At 39.8% G+C, this 19283-nt stretch overlaps 1 protein-coding gene across 6 annotated transcripts in view; it reads left to right on the top strand.

Moving 5' to 3' along the window:
* Positions 1 to 19283, top strand: part of clstn1 (calsyntenin 1) — a 78206-nt gene that overhangs the window by 43001 nt on the left and 15922 nt on the right. For 3 of the 6 annotated variants that reach the window (XM_033047868.1, XM_033047867.1, XM_033047866.1), the window contains 8 exons: positions 496 to 704; positions 2444 to 2593; positions 3330 to 3515; positions 7216 to 7473; positions 10339 to 10460; positions 11441 to 11603; positions 14619 to 14669; positions 17712 to 17869. In XM_033047868.1, coding sequence (XP_032903759.1) covers positions 496 to 704; positions 2444 to 2593; positions 3330 to 3515; positions 7216 to 7473; positions 10339 to 10460; positions 11441 to 11603; positions 14619 to 14669; positions 17712 to 17869 — 1297 coding nt within the window. The remainder of the gene's footprint in view (positions 1 to 495; positions 705 to 2443; positions 2594 to 3329; positions 3516 to 7215; positions 7474 to 10338; positions 10461 to 11440; positions 11604 to 14618; positions 14670 to 17711; positions 17870 to 19283) is intronic. The other 3 variants (XM_033047870.1, XM_033047871.1, XM_033047869.1) reach the window with 1 other exon arrangement.

The following is a 19283-nucleotide window of genomic DNA, read 5'->3' as shown; positions in this document are numbered from 1 at the left end:
CAAAATGTTGCACGTTGAGTCAGCAGTCTTCATTGTTCTGCACAAGCTGTCTAGATCAGTTCATTAGAATTATAAAAATTAAACTAAAAAAAACAGCATTTACAAATTTAGTTTGAATTTGTGTCTAAAGTAGTATGCGCCAATTACTTTTAAGTTTGGTGCTACTATATACGTGCTTTGACTTGCCTATAATTAGGTCCTGTGCTTTACAAAATAATATCACTAGTCCACTAGAGAAAGTTTAACTAGTTAGTGAGAGTTAGTGACTGTTAAGGCTCTGTGCTGGAGCTTGTTTCAGGGTGGACGTGCCTTGAAAGGAACTCCCTCTGTGATTAATTTTTCAATTGATCAAGTAACTTGGGCTGACTGGACCATTGTTGTTTGTACATAAAAGGAAGATATCTCACTATTTGTCATGCATTTTAAAGTGGTTGAGATCCTGCCTCTTCATTTGTGGTTACTGGCTTATGACTGACCGTATATTTCTGTTTTCAGAGCCAATGTTCATATCCAGGTGAATGATGTAAACGAGTACTCCCCAGTTTTCAAGGAGAAGTCCTACAAAGCTACAGTCATTGAAGGAAAGAAATATGACAGCATCTTGCGAGTGGAAGCGATTGATGCTGACTGTTCACCTCAGTATAGTCAAATCTGCAGTTATGAAATTGTTACTCCAAATGTGCCATTTACTATTGATAAAGATGGTAAGATATAATGTATGGATATAAAGTTAATTTCAAAGAATATACTGCAAATTAATCTTGAGTTTCTATTGGTAAACTGTTTAAAATGGAGATAAACAAAAAAAAAATCCAGCTTGAAATGGTGATTATCAGCAGGTTACTTGACCACAAATGATTCTGAAATTAAATCGGTACTGAACAGTGTCGTCATATTAGCTAAGCAAAATTTGAATTGGTGGGTGCTAAGTGCAACACGGAATTGCAGAAAAATATGAGCAGTAGTAGGCTATTTTGCCCTTCAAGACTACTGTCATTTAATAAACTCATAGCCCTAGTATTAAATTCCTGCCTTGACCTCATCCATTAATGCCATTTTTGTAGTGGTGCAGCAGATAGTGTTGTTGCCTTACAGCTCCAATGTCCAGAAGTCCTGACCTCCATTGTGATCTATGTAACGTGATCACATTTCCCTCTGATTATGTGTTTCCTCACAAGCACAATAAGTTATATTAGCAGAATTAGGCCATTCAGCCCTTTGAGTCTACTCTTCCATTCAGTCATGGCTTATCTAATTTTCCCCCTCAATCCCATTCTCCTGCCTTTTCCACGTAACATCTGACACCCTTGCTAATCAAGAATCTATCAATCTCTGCTTTAAAAATACCCATTGCGTTGGCCTCCACAGCCACCTGTGGCTGGTTTAATTTATTGTCGCGTGTACTAAGGTACAGTGAAAAGCTTTTTTGTTGCTGGCTATACGGCGGAAAGAATGTACATGATTACAATCAAGCCACCCACAGTGTGCAGATACAGAATATAGGGAATAACGATTAGTGTAAGATGTCCAGTAATTAAAGATGATCCAAGGGTCTCCAATTATGTAGTTGGTATGTCAAGACTGCTTGCTAGTTGGTTTAGTTGCCTGATGGCAGCTGGGAAGAAACTGTCCCTGAATCTGGAGGTATGCATTTTCACACTTCTGCACCTCTTGCCTGATGTGTCTGGTTCTAGACTCTCCCATTACTGGAAACATCCTTTCCACATCCACCCTATCTAGGCCTTTCATTATTCTGATTTATAGGCTGAATGCAAGGAGTGGAGAAAGGGGTCACATTCCCACTACTTCAGGTGAAACTTCTAGGACTAAGACGAAGAGACATTTTTCTCACTTAGAATCTGAAATTTTCCACCATAGAAAACCGTGGCGCCGAACTTGCTAAATATATCTATGGCAGCAATATGTAGATTTCTAGACGCCTTCTAGACAATTTGACTATTATAAATTACCCTTGGTGTCGATGGGTGATAAGGGCTATTAAGCTTTTGAGAGAACGGGTTACTGAGAAATAAGTGGAGAAATGGGATAATAGAATTGCTCTAGGATCCAGCATAGATTCTGAGCCAAATGCCACCATGTATGTCATAATGAAATACGAATAGAATGGAGTCTAGAAAACTACATATTGCTGTCTTAAAAATATTTAGCAACTTCATCTCCAAGATTTGCAATGGTGGAAAATGTTACCACTAAAGTTGTCCAGCCAAGTCTGTAATTTTTTTTTTCGTTTTAAAAATAAACATCCAGTGCACATTTTGTCCTTGTACAACAATCCAAGAAGATTTCATATCATTTATTCTAATATGTTTTTAGTATTAAATATTTATTGATAAACTATTGTCCTCCATTTTCTAATGCCAGTATAAGCAACATTATATTTTCTTCTATGCATGACATTATTGTAAATTGTTGATTCTTGCAGGGTTTATTAAGAATACAGAGAAGGTGAACTATAGCAAAGATCGGCAGTATAAACTTGCAGTGACTGCATATGATTGTGGGAAGAAACGTTCGACAGAAGATGTTCTCGTTAAGATCAACATTAAACCTACATGCAAGCCTGGCTGGCAAGGTAATAAGCAGGAGTAGAAATGTTTATTTTGTCGCACATGCACATTGCAGGCGAAGTGCTATCCATCCCTAATTATTCTCAAACTGAAGAGGAGCTAAGGGTCAACCACACTGGTGTGTCTGGACTCATGTACAAAGCTCGACCGGGTAAGGATGGCAGATTTTCTTGAAGGACATTTGTGAACAAGGTGGGAGTTTTATCTGAAGAAGGGTTTCGGCCTGAAACGTTGCCTATTTCCTTCGCTCCATAGATGCTGCCTCACCTGCTGAGCTTCTCCAGCATTTTTGTCTACCTGGGAGTTTTATCTGGTAGTTTAATGGTTAATTTTTTGCTAGTTTTTTTTAAATCACATTTATTTGATTACTTAAACTTAAATTCTTCAGCTGCTGTATTAGATTCAGTGGTCCAGAACTCTAGCTGCAAGTCCAGTAACTTAACCACAACTTTACCATACCCAAAAAGTAACATGATAGTCCTGAAATTTTTTCTTTGTTTCGTGTTGCAACTGTTAATTTAAAGAATACATATTTAATAGTTATTGCTCCATAACTTAATGAGTTTTTTTAATACATAAACATTGATTTATTTGAGATATAAAATTAGCAAACACCCAATTCAAAGCTGCAATAAACAAGTTATTTAACTTAGCATACCACTAAGGTGCTGTTGCCTGTTTTTGTGGTGCTGGTGTTTCGATAAGACAATATTAAGGGCTATTAATATTTTTGTGCAATAGGTTGGAGTAAAAGAATTGAATATGAGCCTGGCACTGGAAGCTTGGCATTATTTCCAAGTATGCATTTGGAGACGTGCGATGAACCTGTAACATTCATTCAAGCAACAATTGAATTAGAAACAAGCCATATCGGCAAAGGATGCGACAGGGAAACTTATTCTGAAAAATCACTCCATAGATTGTGTGGTAAGATCTTTTGGCAACTATTAGCAAACCGTCTGTTTGCACATGCTGATTGCTTTTTATTGCAGGTAACTATTTGCTGCTCTTTATTGCTTTGGTGTACATCCTCTGTGAATTTCTTTGTAACCTGAGCTACTCTATTGTAAAATTACTTCCTGTGCTTTGAGATTGGAAACTAAACTTGCAAATTAAGTGTGTGAAATGACCTCAAGTACACTCATTGTGCAAAAACCTTTCAAATTTAAAATACTCCCCATATTTGTCACCTTACTGGTTTCAAAATGCAGATGAGTATTGTAATCACAAAGCCTTTGTGGATTTGATGTGGATAATCATGCTTTTAACATGTTGTTTAAGAAGGAACTGCAGATGCTGGAAAATCGAAGGTAGACAAAAATGCTGGAGAAACTCAGCGGGTGCAGCAGCATCTATGGAGCGAAGGAAATAGGCAACGTTTCGGGCCGAAACCGGCCCGAAACGTTGCCTAGTTCCTTCGCTCCATAGATGCTGCTGCACCCGCTGAGTTTCTCCAGCATTTTTGTCTACCATCATGCTCTTGACAATCGGGAGCACCCATCAGCTCTTGAACACTACACAACACTAACCTCAGCAACTATCAACTTCTATGGCCTCTCTTTGGTTGCACTCCATACTTTGGTTTTATTGCTCCAGTATTACGATTATTAATGTATTGAATTTTTGTATTTGCCCTTTGCCCCACAATGTTTGTGCTGAACATGATGCCAAGTTAAACTGATCTTATCTGCCTTGGCGATGCATGTTCCAGGCCCCCACCACTCTTGTGTAAAAAACAACTTGGTGCTCCGCACATCTCCATTACACTTTCCCCCTCTCACCTTGTAGCTATGCCCTCTAGTGTTGGACATTTCCACCCAGGGGGAAAAAGGTTTTGACTCTCAAGTCAAAAAGTCAAAGTCAAAGTATCCTTTATTGTCGTGCATTGCAATCATACATATAATAAAAATAACAAAAACACACAATAAACACAAATTTAACATCCACCACAGTGAGTTCACCAGGCACCTCCTCACTGTGCTGGAAGACAAAAGTCTGAAAGTCTTTGTCTCTTCCCTCCTTGTTCTCCTGTCTACCCTAAGGGCCTGTTAAGCTGCTAGTAAAAGTTCATTGATCTGTTGTCAGTACATGTAATTAAACACAGAACTCTTGACTCTTCATTTAATTGGATGAATGTGTGAACTTGTCAAAGGCAGTTTATTCTCGCACAACCCTTATGTTATCATTGTTTCAGATGTTTTGGGGGATTTGAACTGTTATGCTTTGTGCATTGTGCCTCAACCATATTTTGTACCATAAGTGTTACATTTGCGTGGGATAAAATTAGTTGACCTTTTATATTTTTGTAATTATGTGAAATTAGTGCCTAAAGTTTTTTTTTCCATCAAACTTCCGCATTGCTCTAAGTTTATTAAAAATCGATGCAAACTGTGGAAGATTTGCTGAAAGTTAACTTGTATCAAAGTTTAAATGAGGTTTGCAATTGATGCCAATTTTAGATTTAAGTGCTCAATACAAATGTTACTTGTATCCTGACAAGCTACATTTCAATGGAATCTTAAAGAATAATTGTACCTGTTCATAACAAGATACGAGCCAAAACGTGGTAATTAAAACTGCTATTCACAAATGGGATGGGGGTAACGTTAGTATGACTGAGATTGCTCATTCCCAGTCTCCTTTGAGAAGGGCATGTAGAGCTTTGATTTTGATAGACTTTGTCTAGGCACTGGCAACGGCACTCCCACTTTACACCTAAGATACTCCAAGATTTTGGTCTAGCGTTAGATGGGAATTGTGTTTCTAAGGTAAGATGGTCTTCAGCATGGAGTCATTGTGCTCTCGAGTACCTCCCTGTTGCTGGCTTAGCTTTCGAAGAAATTGTGATATGTTGGTAAAATGCATTTTGTGTATGTTGTACAGTACAGATATGTTGGTGATCCTCAGAGTGGATGTTCATAGTGCTGAGTGTGAGGCAATAAGCATACTGACTGATCTGGAAGGGTTACAGTCAGAGAATGACAATATGGAAATTAACCTTTCGGGCCTACCAAAACCGTTGTGGGAAATCTTGCTCAACCTCACCAATGGAAAGTGTTTAATCTCGAAGGAGCAGGAAAGGCTTAAGGAAGGCAGCACAGTGTCACAGCTGGTAGTGCTGCTGTCACAGTGCCAGAGACTCTGGTTAAATCCTGATCTTGCATGCTGTCTGTGTGGAGTTTGTATGTTCTCCCAGTGACCGCGTGGGTTTCCTCCGGTTTCCTCCCACATCCCAAAGACGTAGGTTTGCAGGTTTATTGGCTTTTAATTGTCCCTAATATGCAGGGAGTGGATGGTAAAGTGGGAAAACATACAACTCGAATGGTTGATCGGTTGATGTAAACTTGGGGGGTACTTGCTGTATTTCTTTTAAAAAAAAACTAAAGTTAGAGGCTCTTGAAAATAATTGAAAGTTGATTTAAAAATTAGGTTGTATAAAATGTTCGCTATAAATTGTTATTACCGAGGTAACAAGAGGCTCAAAATGATGCATTTTTATTTGATGTCATAGTATCACAAATACATTCTTCAGCTACTAAAGCTGCATTGTTAATTTAATGCATATTCAGCTAACATGCACCCATATAAATTTATTCCATGTTCCTCCCCACCCATTCCTCCACATCCCCATCCACTCTTTCTACATTTCGTCATACACCAATTTACAATGGTCTATTAATCTAGAAAACAACACCTTTCCATGTGGTTAAAATTGGAGCACCCAAGGTAAATCAACCTACCACGGGGAGTCCATGAAGATAGCACGGGAGATAAACATAAAATGCTGGAGTAACTCAGCGGGACGGGCAGCATCTCTTAAGAGAAGGAATGGGTGATGTTTTGGGTCGAGACCCTTCTTCAGACCATTTGGTCTCTGCCCATAACGTTACCCATTCCTTCTCCAGAGGTGCTGCCTGTCCCGCTGAGTTACTCCAGCATTTTGTGTCTATGATTCACCGTAGTTCTATCCTACACAAGATAGGACAGGACGCAGAAATGAACCCAGTTCTGGCCAAAAGTGAGAGCCAGAACCAGTCTGTGCTGTGGTCTCTGCCCATAACGTTACCCATTCCTTCTCCAGAGGTGCTGCCTGTCCCGCTGAGTTACTCCAGCATTTTGTGTCTATGATTCACCGTAGTTCTTTCCTACACAAGATAGGACAGGACGCAGAAATGAACCCAGTTCTGGCCAAAAGTGAGAGCCAGAACCAGTCTGTGCTGTGCTCAAGCTGTGCTGTTGAGTTAGACTTTTTGTACAGGAAGGAACTGCAGATGCTGGTTTGTACCAAAGGTAGACACAAAATGCTGGAATAACTCGGTGGGTCCGGCATCGTCTATGGAGAAATGGAATAGGTGACATTGTGTGCCAGAGCCTTTCCCCAGACCGACCTAAAACGTCACTCATTCCTTTTCTCCAGAGATGCTTCCTGTCCCCCTGAGTTACTCCAGCATTTTGTGTCTATCGTATGCTTTTTGTGCAATTCATTTTCATGTTTCATCTAAAAACAATTTAATTGGTTCTGCTTACATGATACTACATAGGACTTGTGTCTACTCTAATAAAGATTACTGCCTACATTGGCCATGCGTCTCTTAATTTGTACGTCCAATTTTCTTGTCTGGTGCAGGTGTTGCTTCTGGAACAGTTGATCTCCTCCCCTCCCCAAGTAGCAGTACAAATTGGACAGTTGGTCTTCCGACAGACAATGGTCATGACAGTGATGAAGTCTTCGAATTCAATGGCACTCAAGCTGTGAAAATCCCAGATGGAATTTTGACGACAAGTTCAGAGGAGCCACTTACCATTTCTGTGTGGTTGCGGCATGGACCTGGTGCTGGTATTCAAGGGGAGAAGGAAACCATCCTCTGCAATTCTGACAAGAGAGGTATGCATGAGTTTACGCAGTTGCCTAATTAGTGTCTCTGAAGACCGTTGAAACACATCCATGTGACAAGGCTTCTGCTCAGCCATGCCCTTTGGTTTGGAGCTATTTGATCCTTTTGAAGTCATGTGGAATATTACCCTGCAATAACAGAAAGTGTAGACACACTATTCATTAAAACATCCCATTAAATTGGCAAGTGATGTCCAGTGGAGTAGTATTTTTTTTAGGCATGCACAACCAAAAATTAGCAATCTTTTTAACCTAGTCAAAAACAGATTATTTTTGATCATGGATAAGCCATTTACAGCTTTAGAAGAGTGATATAAAAATTAGTACAACAGAAAATAAATGAATTATAGAATGTTATGTTTGAAAATAGACTTCTAAATTACAGTTTTATCTGAGTGCTTGATTAGTGAATACATCATACAGCTGGGAAATTGGTCTGACATTACAAAAGAAGCTGTATCCAGTCTGTAGTCACTTGGATCAAGGTAGATATGATGCAATATCAAGTGTGAATTTCTGAAATGAGGTAGAAATATGGTGCCTTCTGTTGAGGAATAGTGCCGTATGGTCACATCACATTTTTTAGGAAAATGTAAAGGTATTCAGGTCATAGGGATATACAGCATGGAAACATCATCTCAAGTCACCCATGCTAACCTAGCTAGCCCACTAGTCTGCGCCTGGACCATATCCCTCCAAATATTTCCTATCCATGTTTCTGTCCAAGTGTCTTGTAAATGTCATAATTGTACATCTACTACTTCCTCTAGCAGTTCGTTCCAAATGTGCACTCTCCCTGTATGGGGAAAAGTTATCCACTCGGGACACTTTTAAATCTTTCTTCTCTCACTTTGAACCTTTGCACTCTAGTTTTAAACTCCCTTGAGGGGGAAAAAAACTATGGATGTTAATCTTACTTGTGACCCGTATGATTTTATAAATCTCTTGGATCACCCATTAGCTTTCTATGTTCCAGGGAAAACAAATCTTACCCTATCCAGGTTATGACATCCTTTCTTTCGCAGGGCCTCCTGAACTGTACACAGTACTCTGACTGTGGCCTTACCAGCATCTTGTACATCTATAATATACCCATACTCAATATCCTAACTGATGAAGAAGGCATGTGTGCCAGAAGCCACTTTCACTATCCTGTCTCTCAGTGTCACCATTTGCATGTATCTGCACCTCTATGTTTCTATTCTATAATATTCCTCAGGGTCTTATCAGTTACTGTACAACACCTGCCCTGGTTTGTCTTACCAAAATGTATCTCCATGCATTTATCTGAATTAAACACCATCTGTCATTCCTCAACTAATTGGCTCAGTTACCAGACTTGAAATGGACCTCTTAAATGCTGAGGAAGTATTCAAATCTTCCTGTCTATCCTATTAGAGCCCTTGCAGTTTTTTTTTAAAATCTGGCTGTAGCACTATATTTTGCACTCTGTTTTCCCTCTCTTTTTGTTGTATTACCCGTTGTACTCGTATATGGACTGACGTGCCCGGATAGCAAGCAGAACAGTTTTTCATTGCATCTGACAATAATAAACCAATATCAGTTGATCAAGATCTCATTGTAATCTTAGATACCCTTCTTCACTGACCACTATATCACCAGTTTTAGTGTCATTCATAAACATAGTAACTATGCCACCTTTACTCTCATCCAAAAAGTTGATGTAAATAATGAACAGCAGAGGAACCAGCTGTTCATTATTTCCAGTCCAGTCTGAGAAGCAATCCTCTAGCACCACCCTCTGTCTCCTTCCTTTAAGCCAATTTTGTATCCAGTTGGCTAGTTCGCCCTGGATCCTATGTGATCTAACCTTCTGGACCAGCATACCATGTGGTATCTTGTCAAAGGCCATGCTAAAGCTGGATGCTAAAGTTGTCCGGTTGTATATTTTTTATTATAAAATATTTTGTATGTATAAAATTGTTATACATTTTATAACAATGTATAAATGTATCAATTGTATAATGTATACTTGCGTAATTAACTCAAAACAATTTTATAATGCATTATACACATTATTGATATTGTGAATTATTATTGCGACGTTACATACGACGTTACGACTTCATGTTGTGAATTGATTATGTAAGTAAACACTTGGTTCATTAAGTTGGGCTCCATGTAGAATTATTGACCATTAGTAACTCAGCCTCATGTAGCTTTATCTGCGCCCACACATTTCACAAATTTGCATAATTGTCTCAAATTAGCTGATTTATAATTGGCCACAGCTTGCTTGGATGGAGGAAGTGTCAGCCAGGCTTCTTCCTACTGATTGCTATCTAGTGACCCCTACTGAAATATGTATGTATTGTCTGTGTTGTTGTCTGCTGCATGAATTAAATTGACTGCAGGGGCTAGGAGACTGCATCTCCTAGCCCCTGCAGAACTCCTGATATTTTCAACCTGTGACATTGGCAGTGGCAATTAATCAAAAGCTGCTTTTGAGATTTAACAGAATTTTCTATGTCACAACCTGAAGATGGCATCGTGATTAAATGTATTCAAAGGATTGTTAATTTTATCAACTAAGTGCATACATGACATTTTTTAAGATAACCTAGCTCCCCTTTTTTCTCATATCAGTTATCCAATGATTGCTCTCCCCACAGTATCGTGGCTGAGATGGGTAATGGTAAACTAAGGAGTAAGATGACGGTGACAAATATCCCTTAACCAGATTCTGTCTTTGGTCGGAGGGGGGTGGGGTGGAATAAAAATACCACCCTTAGGACTATTTTTTCAAATATTTTCTTCAACAGGAATTGAAGCTGATTAAATTTGGTGCTGCATAATTGGTAATTTACACTTTGTTGTGTATTTGAATCATTGTAGAAATGAATCGTCACCACTATTCCCTTTATGTGCACAACTGCCGCTTGGTTTTCCTCTTCCGTCAGAATCCTTCAGAGAGTGAGAATTTCCGACCTGCAGAGTTCCATTGGAAAATAGACCAGGTTTGTAAATCTTTGTGTGAATGTGTTTAAATCAGGCAAAAGCGACAAAGATAAATTTAATCTCTATCAGGTGCGCTTTTTAATGTAGTAATTATTTGTTTTCATCAAGAAATAGCTCTCTAAAGTCTTAGTCATACAGCATTGATAAGCATCAAGTGCATTTCCAGATCATATATGAAAGCAATTTTTTTTTGTATAATAAAATAAAACTACTGTGATGTGACATTATCGTATCGGCCACAATTTGGGTGACTAGGACGATCCTTTGCATGATGTAAAGGATTTTTGGCTTGATGAAAGATGCCATGGATTAGTGGGTGAATCTGTCCACACAGTTGTTTTAGGGTGTGTGGCTGAGAAACTTGGTTTAAACTCCAGGTTTGGTTCAAAACCCTGCTCTAATAATGGTTTTCAAATATCCTTTACTAGCTTAAAGGGTATCCTATATAAAATGAATTTGAGCCATCCTGGTCCAGTTCCTAATTTGTATTGATCAGTAAAGTCGTTTAAATTGACAGTGTCACCCAAATCTGTTAATGTCATAACTGTGCAATCTAAGTTTGTAGCTGAGGGCCAGATCCTATATCCGCCGTTAGCGGGATAAATTTACCATTTAATATATTGCAAGTTATATTGGAATTGGCTCTAATTCTTGATGTTGTCAGTTAACAATTAAGCAAATTAATAGCATGTTTAAGAATGGATACCTAATTTGTAGAGAATATGATCAAACTGAGGTCATTAATATGGGAAGAGAAAGATAGAGGAAATAAGCTACTATTGTTACTACAATAATCTACTATTGTTGTTCTGGCATTGTGACAGCAATATATTAAAATTAATTTGCGTTTAAACTTTTGGAGCCAGTAGAATATCAACTTCCTGCATACAAATTTTTGTTTTCTGTTAAACTGGGATCCATATAAGGAAATTGGATAACAGCTCGACCTTTCTTGTTATTCCTTTCCTACATCTTGTAGGTGTGTGATAAAGAATGGCATCACTATGTACTAAATGTTGACATCCCCACTGTGGCCCTGTTTGTGGATGGAGTTGCACACGATCCTTTTCTAGTTACTGAAGATTATCCACTGCACCATTCAAAGATCCAAACCCAGTTGGTGGTTGGAGCTTGCTGGCAAGGTAAAGTGATACACAATGTAATGTGCAGGCAGTTGGGGGATATGGGCAGTACTGCGGGATCACTGGCATATTAAAATCCATCGATTTTGTTCTTAACTATTGACATTTTAATATGTACAGATTGCAACAGTAGTAAGAAAAAAAAGCAGACTGAAAACTTCTTTACAAGTAAAAACGAAAAGATCGGCTAAAGTTAATAGTAGAAATAAGGAACCGTCAATGCTGGTTTACAAAAAAAAGACAGTGCTGGAGTAACTCAGCAGGTTAGACATCATATCTGGAGAATATTGATATGTGACGTTTCAGGTCAGTACCCTATCTTGTTGAGGAAGGGTCCCGACCTGAAACGTCACCTTTCCATATTCTCAAGTGATGCCGCCTGATCTGCTGAGTTACACCATACTTTGTATTTTCTTTAACTGAAGGTAATATATACAACTTGCAACAGGAGGAATTATTTTGGAGAGTAAGGAAATGCAATGGAAATATTTTCTGCCTCCCCAGGAGAGGAAATGAGACGTTGAAGAGAACTAGGTGTGGAGTGAATGAAGGAGCTCAAAGCAACCAGCATTAGTAAGATGTTAATATCCAGAGAGACTAGTGGGACTGAATGGCGGTGCTGGCTCGAAGGGTCAAATGGCTGCCTCCTGCACCTATTTTCCATGAATTGCCAAGACCTAATGACCAGTCATTTTCCAAAATTCCACGGATTTGAGAACTGTTCCCTCAAATTGGAAGGAAGCAAATAGGACCGTATTTAATAAAAAGCAGGGGTAGAGAAAGACAGGATCAACAGACTGACATCAATAGTAGGAGAAATACTTGAAATTACTGTTAAGGAAGCTAAATCATGATAGGATTAAACAGAGATGACATGGGTTTGAAAGGAAAATCGCATCCAATGTTTCAAATGCAGTCTCTACAAAATAACTTTGAGTTGGAGGCTGTGGGCAGTTGGAGCCTGTGGACCAGTGTCTAGCCAGCTGTTCATAATTTATGTCAATAATTTGGACAAGGGGATCAAATGTAAATGTAAAAGCTCACCCATTTTGTCAAAAATATAGAAAAGTGGTGTTTCTTAAATGCTGATCAATTAAAAATAATGTTCAGAGTGACCATAGTGTCCTCGATTATATTTGTCAATGAAAGTTAATATTTAAATACTATCCTTCTTATTACTTGCTGTGTGTTGGCCTTCATTGTGACAGGATGCAAACGCAAGAATAGAGACATCTTGCTGAACTATGGAACCTAGTGTGTTGCTTTTGTTTAAACAGATTGGGTTTATACACTACAATTTAATAATCTAAACTGGAAATTATTGAATATAACTTATCTCCTAAGAAAAGCTAAAATATGTTCTGAATTTTTTTTTAGAAAGATTCTGGCTGTTGGAAGAAAATGAAGAATAATCTAGATTAAATACAAAGTACATTTAAGGTCAATGCAAAAGGGTGAATCAGTCTTGGGTAAAGGCACAGTACTGAAATGTACAGGTGCATGATTAGGTTCTGCATTGGGAGATTTATTAGCTGCTACTGATTATTATCTAGGTGCTCCGACTGGAGGATCCATGGATTTCGGGTGTTAGAAAACCAGAATGCCTGCCCTTCATAAAGCAAGTAACAGTACAACACAGGGACAGGCCAGTTGGTTCAATAACTGTGCCAAATGTGATGGCAAGACCAACTCTTATCTGCCTGTACATAATCCATATCCTCTATTCCCTGCAAAACTGTATGCCTATCCAGAAATCTATGGAACAACACTATAGTATCTGCCTCCACTACCACCATCCTCGGCAACGTGTTCCAGGCACTCACCAATCTCTTGTCAAACAAAAACTTGCTCTTTAAACATTGCCCCTCACATCCTAAATCGATACCCTCCATCTTTTGATATTTTCATCCTGGGAAAATGTTATTCTATCTATGCCTTTCATAATTTTATACTAATATCGGGTCTTCCCTCGTATATAAATATAATAGATTGTTTAGTTCAGAGATACCACATGCAAACATGCCCTTTGACCCATTGAGTTCACACCGACCATCGTTCACACTAATTCTATGTTATCCCACTTTCACTCCCTCTATCTGCTAGGGCTAATTTACTGAGCCAATCAACATACAAACCCGCACATCTTTGGGATGAGGGAAGAAACCGGAGCACAGAAGGTGCAAACTCCACACAGGCAGCATCTGAGGGCAGGATTGAACCCGGGTCTCTGGGCTTTGATGCAGCGGCTCTACCAGCTGCACCACTGTGCCAACCTCTGGCATTCCGTTATCCAACCTCTCCCTGTAGCTAGTACCCCCAATCCAGGCGTCATGCTGGTAAACCACCTCTGCACCCTTTCCAAATCCTTCACATCCTTCCTGCAATATGGCGACCTGAACTGTACACTGTTCCAAATGTGGCACAACCAAAATCCTATAAAGCTGCATCATGACCTCACAACTCTTATACTCAATGTCCCTACCAGTGAAGACAAGAATACCAGATGCTGCCTTTACCACTCTATCTACTTGTGTTGCCACTTTCAGGTTGTTATGATCTTGAACCCCAAGATGCTGTTGTACATCAGTGCTGTTAAGGATCATACCACTAATTGTGTATTTCCCCCTTTTTATTTCACTCCCAAAGTGCAACAACTCACACTTGCTCAGGTTAAACTCAAATAATTTTGGCAATGGACAAATGAATTGCAAGTTTTTGTTATGCTGTCTTGCATAAGAAAGACCACCTGGGCAAGACCATCAAAATTGATTGCTGCTTTGGATTTGTAGCCCAAGAATAAATGACTTGAGAAATGAGAAGGAGTGGGAGACTGGATAAGTGGGTAACTTCCAAAAGCTGTTACTGTGTAATTTGATAAATATTTAATGGATGATTCAAGGAAATAAAGTCAGCAAATTCCTGACCAAGGATTTTCCATTCTGACGCACGCAGTTAGACTCCCCATAGTCATTGAGTCCTTTACTGCAGTTTTCTTTTTGTCTTGCTTTTCCACAGAATATACAGGAAACGAAAATGAAAATGAAACTGTGACAGAAGCCTATCCAGGTTGCTGGGGGGTTCCCCCCTGTTTAGTATATGTGTATATTTAGCATGAAAATGTTCATTTTTTTAATCCACTTTGGCTGCATCATCCCTTGCTTATTTCTGCATTGCGCTGCCTACATTTCTTTTCAGTGGGGAGTGTGGGGTTGTTGTGCAGTTGGGATTTCTGTGTGCACTCTGTTTGACAGTGAGTTGGTTATTAAATTGAATGACATATCTAGGAAAACTCCTATAAGTAATGGGATATTATCGGTAAATGCAATTCCCATGTTAGTGCATTCAATTTTATCTAAAATTGCATTATAATGTATTTTTTACACTATAATTTGCTATTCTGAGACTTTGGAAGATTGCTGTTAGAAGCCATTGATGATTTCACAAATCTCTTTATGCACCAAATTTGTGAAGTTAATGTTCCAACTTACTATACCTCTCATTCTGTACTAAATGATTTAAACAAAGCTCTTAACATTCACTTTGTTAATTCTATTGATTCCTGCATTCTAGCATATAGATTCATATACCTATCAAAACCAAAGGCTTTTCCAACTGCTAATTTTCCAAATGTGAAGGATTATTTCTTTGAATCCTACATTTCCATTGTGTAAATTGCTAGCCCTTGGTATCAAGGATAAGTAGCATTCCACTTCTAAGCTAACCTTTATCCCCCAAATATTCAAAATATTGTATGTAAACAAATTGAGATTGTTTATCTTGTTCAAAAAGTGGAATAACTACGCAACAGGAATTTTAGTCAATTGATAAAGTGCTTCTGATTTTTTTTTTTTTATCCAATAATTCTTCCTAGTTCTCTTCTGGTCCACCATGTTACCAAGCCTAAGTGGGATTATGAGTGCCATTTCTCTTTGCTTTAATCTATTAATCAATTTGTGATAAATTATGGCATCGGGAATATGCATATATTACAATAGAGTTCAAAACTGTCAATAGAAATATGCAAATTGAAGTTACTCTGAGTCAAAGACAGAAATATAACAACCACAAGAAGCTGCAGATGCTGGAAACCTGAGTAAGAAGCAAACTGCTGGAGGAACTCAATGGGTCAGGCAACATTTGTGGCGGGAAATAGAGAAACTCTTTTAGGTCAGAAAACCTTCCTCAGTCTAAAGCAGCATTTCTCAACCTTTTTACCCTTGCGGAACCCTTGAAATAATTTTCATGTCTCAGGGAACCCCTGAGTTAGGGGTTGCCGGGCCCGCCGCCATTTTGAGATCGCCATTTTGACTCGCATCCCAACGGCGATCTTGGGCATCACAATGGGGCGTCAGCCCCACCTGCGCAGTTGGGGTAGGATTGCTGGGCCGGGCTCGCCATTTTAATGTCAGCATTGTGTATAGGTGAGTGCTACTGGGGGAATATTGCATTGGGGGAGGTTCTAGTTCAGGGATGTCAAACTCATTTCAGGTCACGTGCCGGATTGGGCAAAATGCGACTTTGTGCGGACCGGATCAGTTACGCACGCGTGCGTGCTCCAACTGCTTCTGTTACTTTTTTTTTTAATGTGTCCCAGTGTCTGCTATAACTACAAAGTGATTCACTTTACAAATGTTTTTTCTTATGAAGAATATTGCCTAGCAAGCATTACTTTTATTATTAACGTCCATTCGTAGGCTACAAGAAAGTTGTGATGAGAGAGAAAAAACAATGCTATTTTGGCTAAGATTGCTTTGGGAGCCACATCCTTTCCATTAATAAACCAATTGAAATCAAACATTAGCAGACACAAATGTAGACCTAACAAAACAAATTGGTGTTTTTGTTAGGTCTACTTCTCTGCCACCATTTTATCACTGGCATCCTCCAGGTTGTTGCCTCTCCCAGTCAGTGTGGGTTTCTGGGACGATTGGGCCTAGAACAAAGAAGCTTTGTGGTCGGCTGAGCTCTCTCCTCTGCCATGCTGCTCCACACAGTGTAAAGAGAAAAGTATCCACCGTGCAGCCCACACCGCTACAATGTTGTTGTTTTTCCTCACAGCATTTGACCCCAGCACCCAGCCGCTCCGCACCATGCAACCTAACCCTGCTCAGCGCCACCTCCCTTATTGGCCACAGTTGACTGCCCAGATAGCAGTCCCTTCTCCTATTGGGCCAGCCTGGTGTCAGTCACGCGGGATGATGACTAGCCCGTTTGTCTGGCTCTCGCCGCGTTCGGTTCCCTCCTTCCCCGAGCGGCATCTGTTGTTCGATTGGCCAGGTCGGGTGTCAGTCAAGGAGTCATCACAATGCTGGCAGCGCGCAGCCACGACCTCTCACGCCATATAAGGAGTGCGCGGCTGACTAGGGAGTTTATCACTATTTTTCTTGGAGACCTCTCGCGGAATCCTAGCATTCCGGGGAACCCCGGTTGAGAAATGCTGGTCTAAAGCAGGGTCCTTTCCCAAGGTGTGGTCGATCCATTTTACTCCACAGATGCTGCCTGGTCCGCAGAGTTTTTCCAACAGTTTTTTTTGCATATATAAATATAGCCAAGTGTTCATGTAATTTGTGTGACAAAGCTTGGGGAAAGGGTTTGGGGGTAGAGGAATGGAGGAGTATGTTTATTATGCCATAATATGAGGTCTGGTGCTAAATCAAGTTACTATTTTAATTTGGTAGAGTTTTTTTTAATATTTTCCTGTCACTTGGAATTTTATGAATTGGATTTAATATATAATCTGGCACAGATCATTGCTTGAATGATCTTTCTGCCCTACGTTGTTCTAACGCATAACTTTAGCAATAGCTTAAATCTGGTGTTTGTGTACCACCTCACTGACTTAAAGCTTGTGCAACTACTCATCCCACCCACCCCAATTCCTTCCATCTCATGAATTTTACTTGACTAAAGTACTGCTTGTTCCCCAATCCATACGCATGAGGGCAAGTTCCCTACTGCAAGTCAGCCATTATGCACATGAGAGCAAAGCTAACCATGGTAAGAATGGAAGTTTCACTAACCTGCATGAATGCACCTTTACCGGAAGACTAGAAAGATTGCCAAACATAAGGCCATAAATCATTTCATCCCATTTTTTTTAAACCGCAGGAGGAGAATTTCGCATGGCCCAGTTTTACCACGGCAGTCTAGCTGGTTTAATGGTACAGACTGGAAAAATTGAAAGCAAAAAGGTGATTGACTGCTTGTACACGTGCAAAGAAGGGCTGGATCTCTTTGATTCTGAGAATCTGGACAAAAGCATGAAGGTAAGAGCTGTTAAGATTATTCCTCATATTTATGTATAAAAGTATTTTACGGGATTTGTTCCCTTGCTCTCTAGTGTGTGAATCGGATACTGATTTAGTTCTTGCCCAATGGGGTTATAACTCCAGAATAAAATTCCAGAGAAGCCTGTACCCAGTCATATGTCATTGCAAGTCCATTGTTAGTGTGAACCAGATATTGAGAAAATGCTTTGCTTTGAATCCATACTGGGATTTTTATACCTGTATGTACATTGTGAGTTACTACTTTTTCGTCCTCACCTTAATGTTAAGAATTTCCAAGAAGCTAAACTTCAATCAGTGGGAATCATCAGGGAGATTATATGTATGCCATTTTTCTATTATACAGTCTGCAAATTTGCTCATAGCATGCACTGATAGCTACGTCAGATGTTTTTAAAGCTTCTAAGCTAGTTGTGTCTTGATAGCATTTGGAAAAGTTAATTGTTTTCCAGTTTTATTCCAATTTTATAAACCACTAGACTAAGTGGGACCCATTGGGTCCCAGCATCACACAGGAGGGCTGGTCACCCAACGCAATATTCCACCTCTCCACCAATTCTAATATTGGTGGCCAGTTGGGGGGGGGGGGCTTTCTCTAGCGCTAGTATGGGTGTTGTGGGCTGAAGGGACTGGTTTCCAGAGGGCTAGTTTGCAAATTGTGCGCCAAATGGATTCTTGGGCTGGCGTCTCAGTCAATCAAGCCTGTTGTGCTGGCAACTCACTCACGGCTGGTGGGCTGGTAGTTGACTCACGGCTAATCCTTGAAATTCTATTTCAAGCAGGGTATAAGGCCACCAAATTCAAGTGCAGTTTCATACCATTTGAAGTAGGGTGCAAAGCGACTGAAGACAGCGAGTCGTGACCTCTCCCTCCTCCATCTTGCAGAGACTGAGCCACACACACATTTCCGGGATTTATAACCCCTCCCCCCCCCCCCCACCGGAAAAGGTGTGGCTTTCATGGAGTGATTGACAGGAGAGAGATTCTCAACATTTAAAAAAAAACTAATAACACTTTTATTTTTCATTGATGGGAAGAATTCTCTGCATCTGCTCAGCGGAGGGGGACTAAGATGGCTAAAAATCACAGCCGTAAGTGGTAGCGTTTTATCTAAAATCAATATACAGTGCAAACAGGAAGTAAGTGCATTTACAGTAGTGCCTTTTAACTTCAAGCCAAAGCACCCAAGCCACCATTTGCAGTAAGTAGTGCATTTCAACTTCATGCCACCATTTGCAGTAAGTGGTGCCTTTCAACTTCAAGCCAATGCACCCATGCCACCATTTGCAGTAAGTAGTGGCTTTCAACTTCAAACCACACCCAAGCCACCATTTGCAGTAAGTAATGCCTTTTAACTTCAAGCCATTGCATCCAAGCCACCATTTGCAGTAAG

Source organism: Amblyraja radiata, chromosome 31, assembly GCF_010909765.2.
Source record: "Amblyraja radiata isolate CabotCenter1 chromosome 31, sAmbRad1.1.pri, whole genome shotgun sequence".
Taxonomy (NCBI): Eukaryota; Metazoa; Chordata; class Chondrichthyes; order Rajiformes; family Rajidae; genus Amblyraja; species Amblyraja radiata.
The sequence above is the reverse complement of the archived record's forward strand: the minus strand, read 5'-3'. Positions and strand labels throughout refer to the sequence as shown.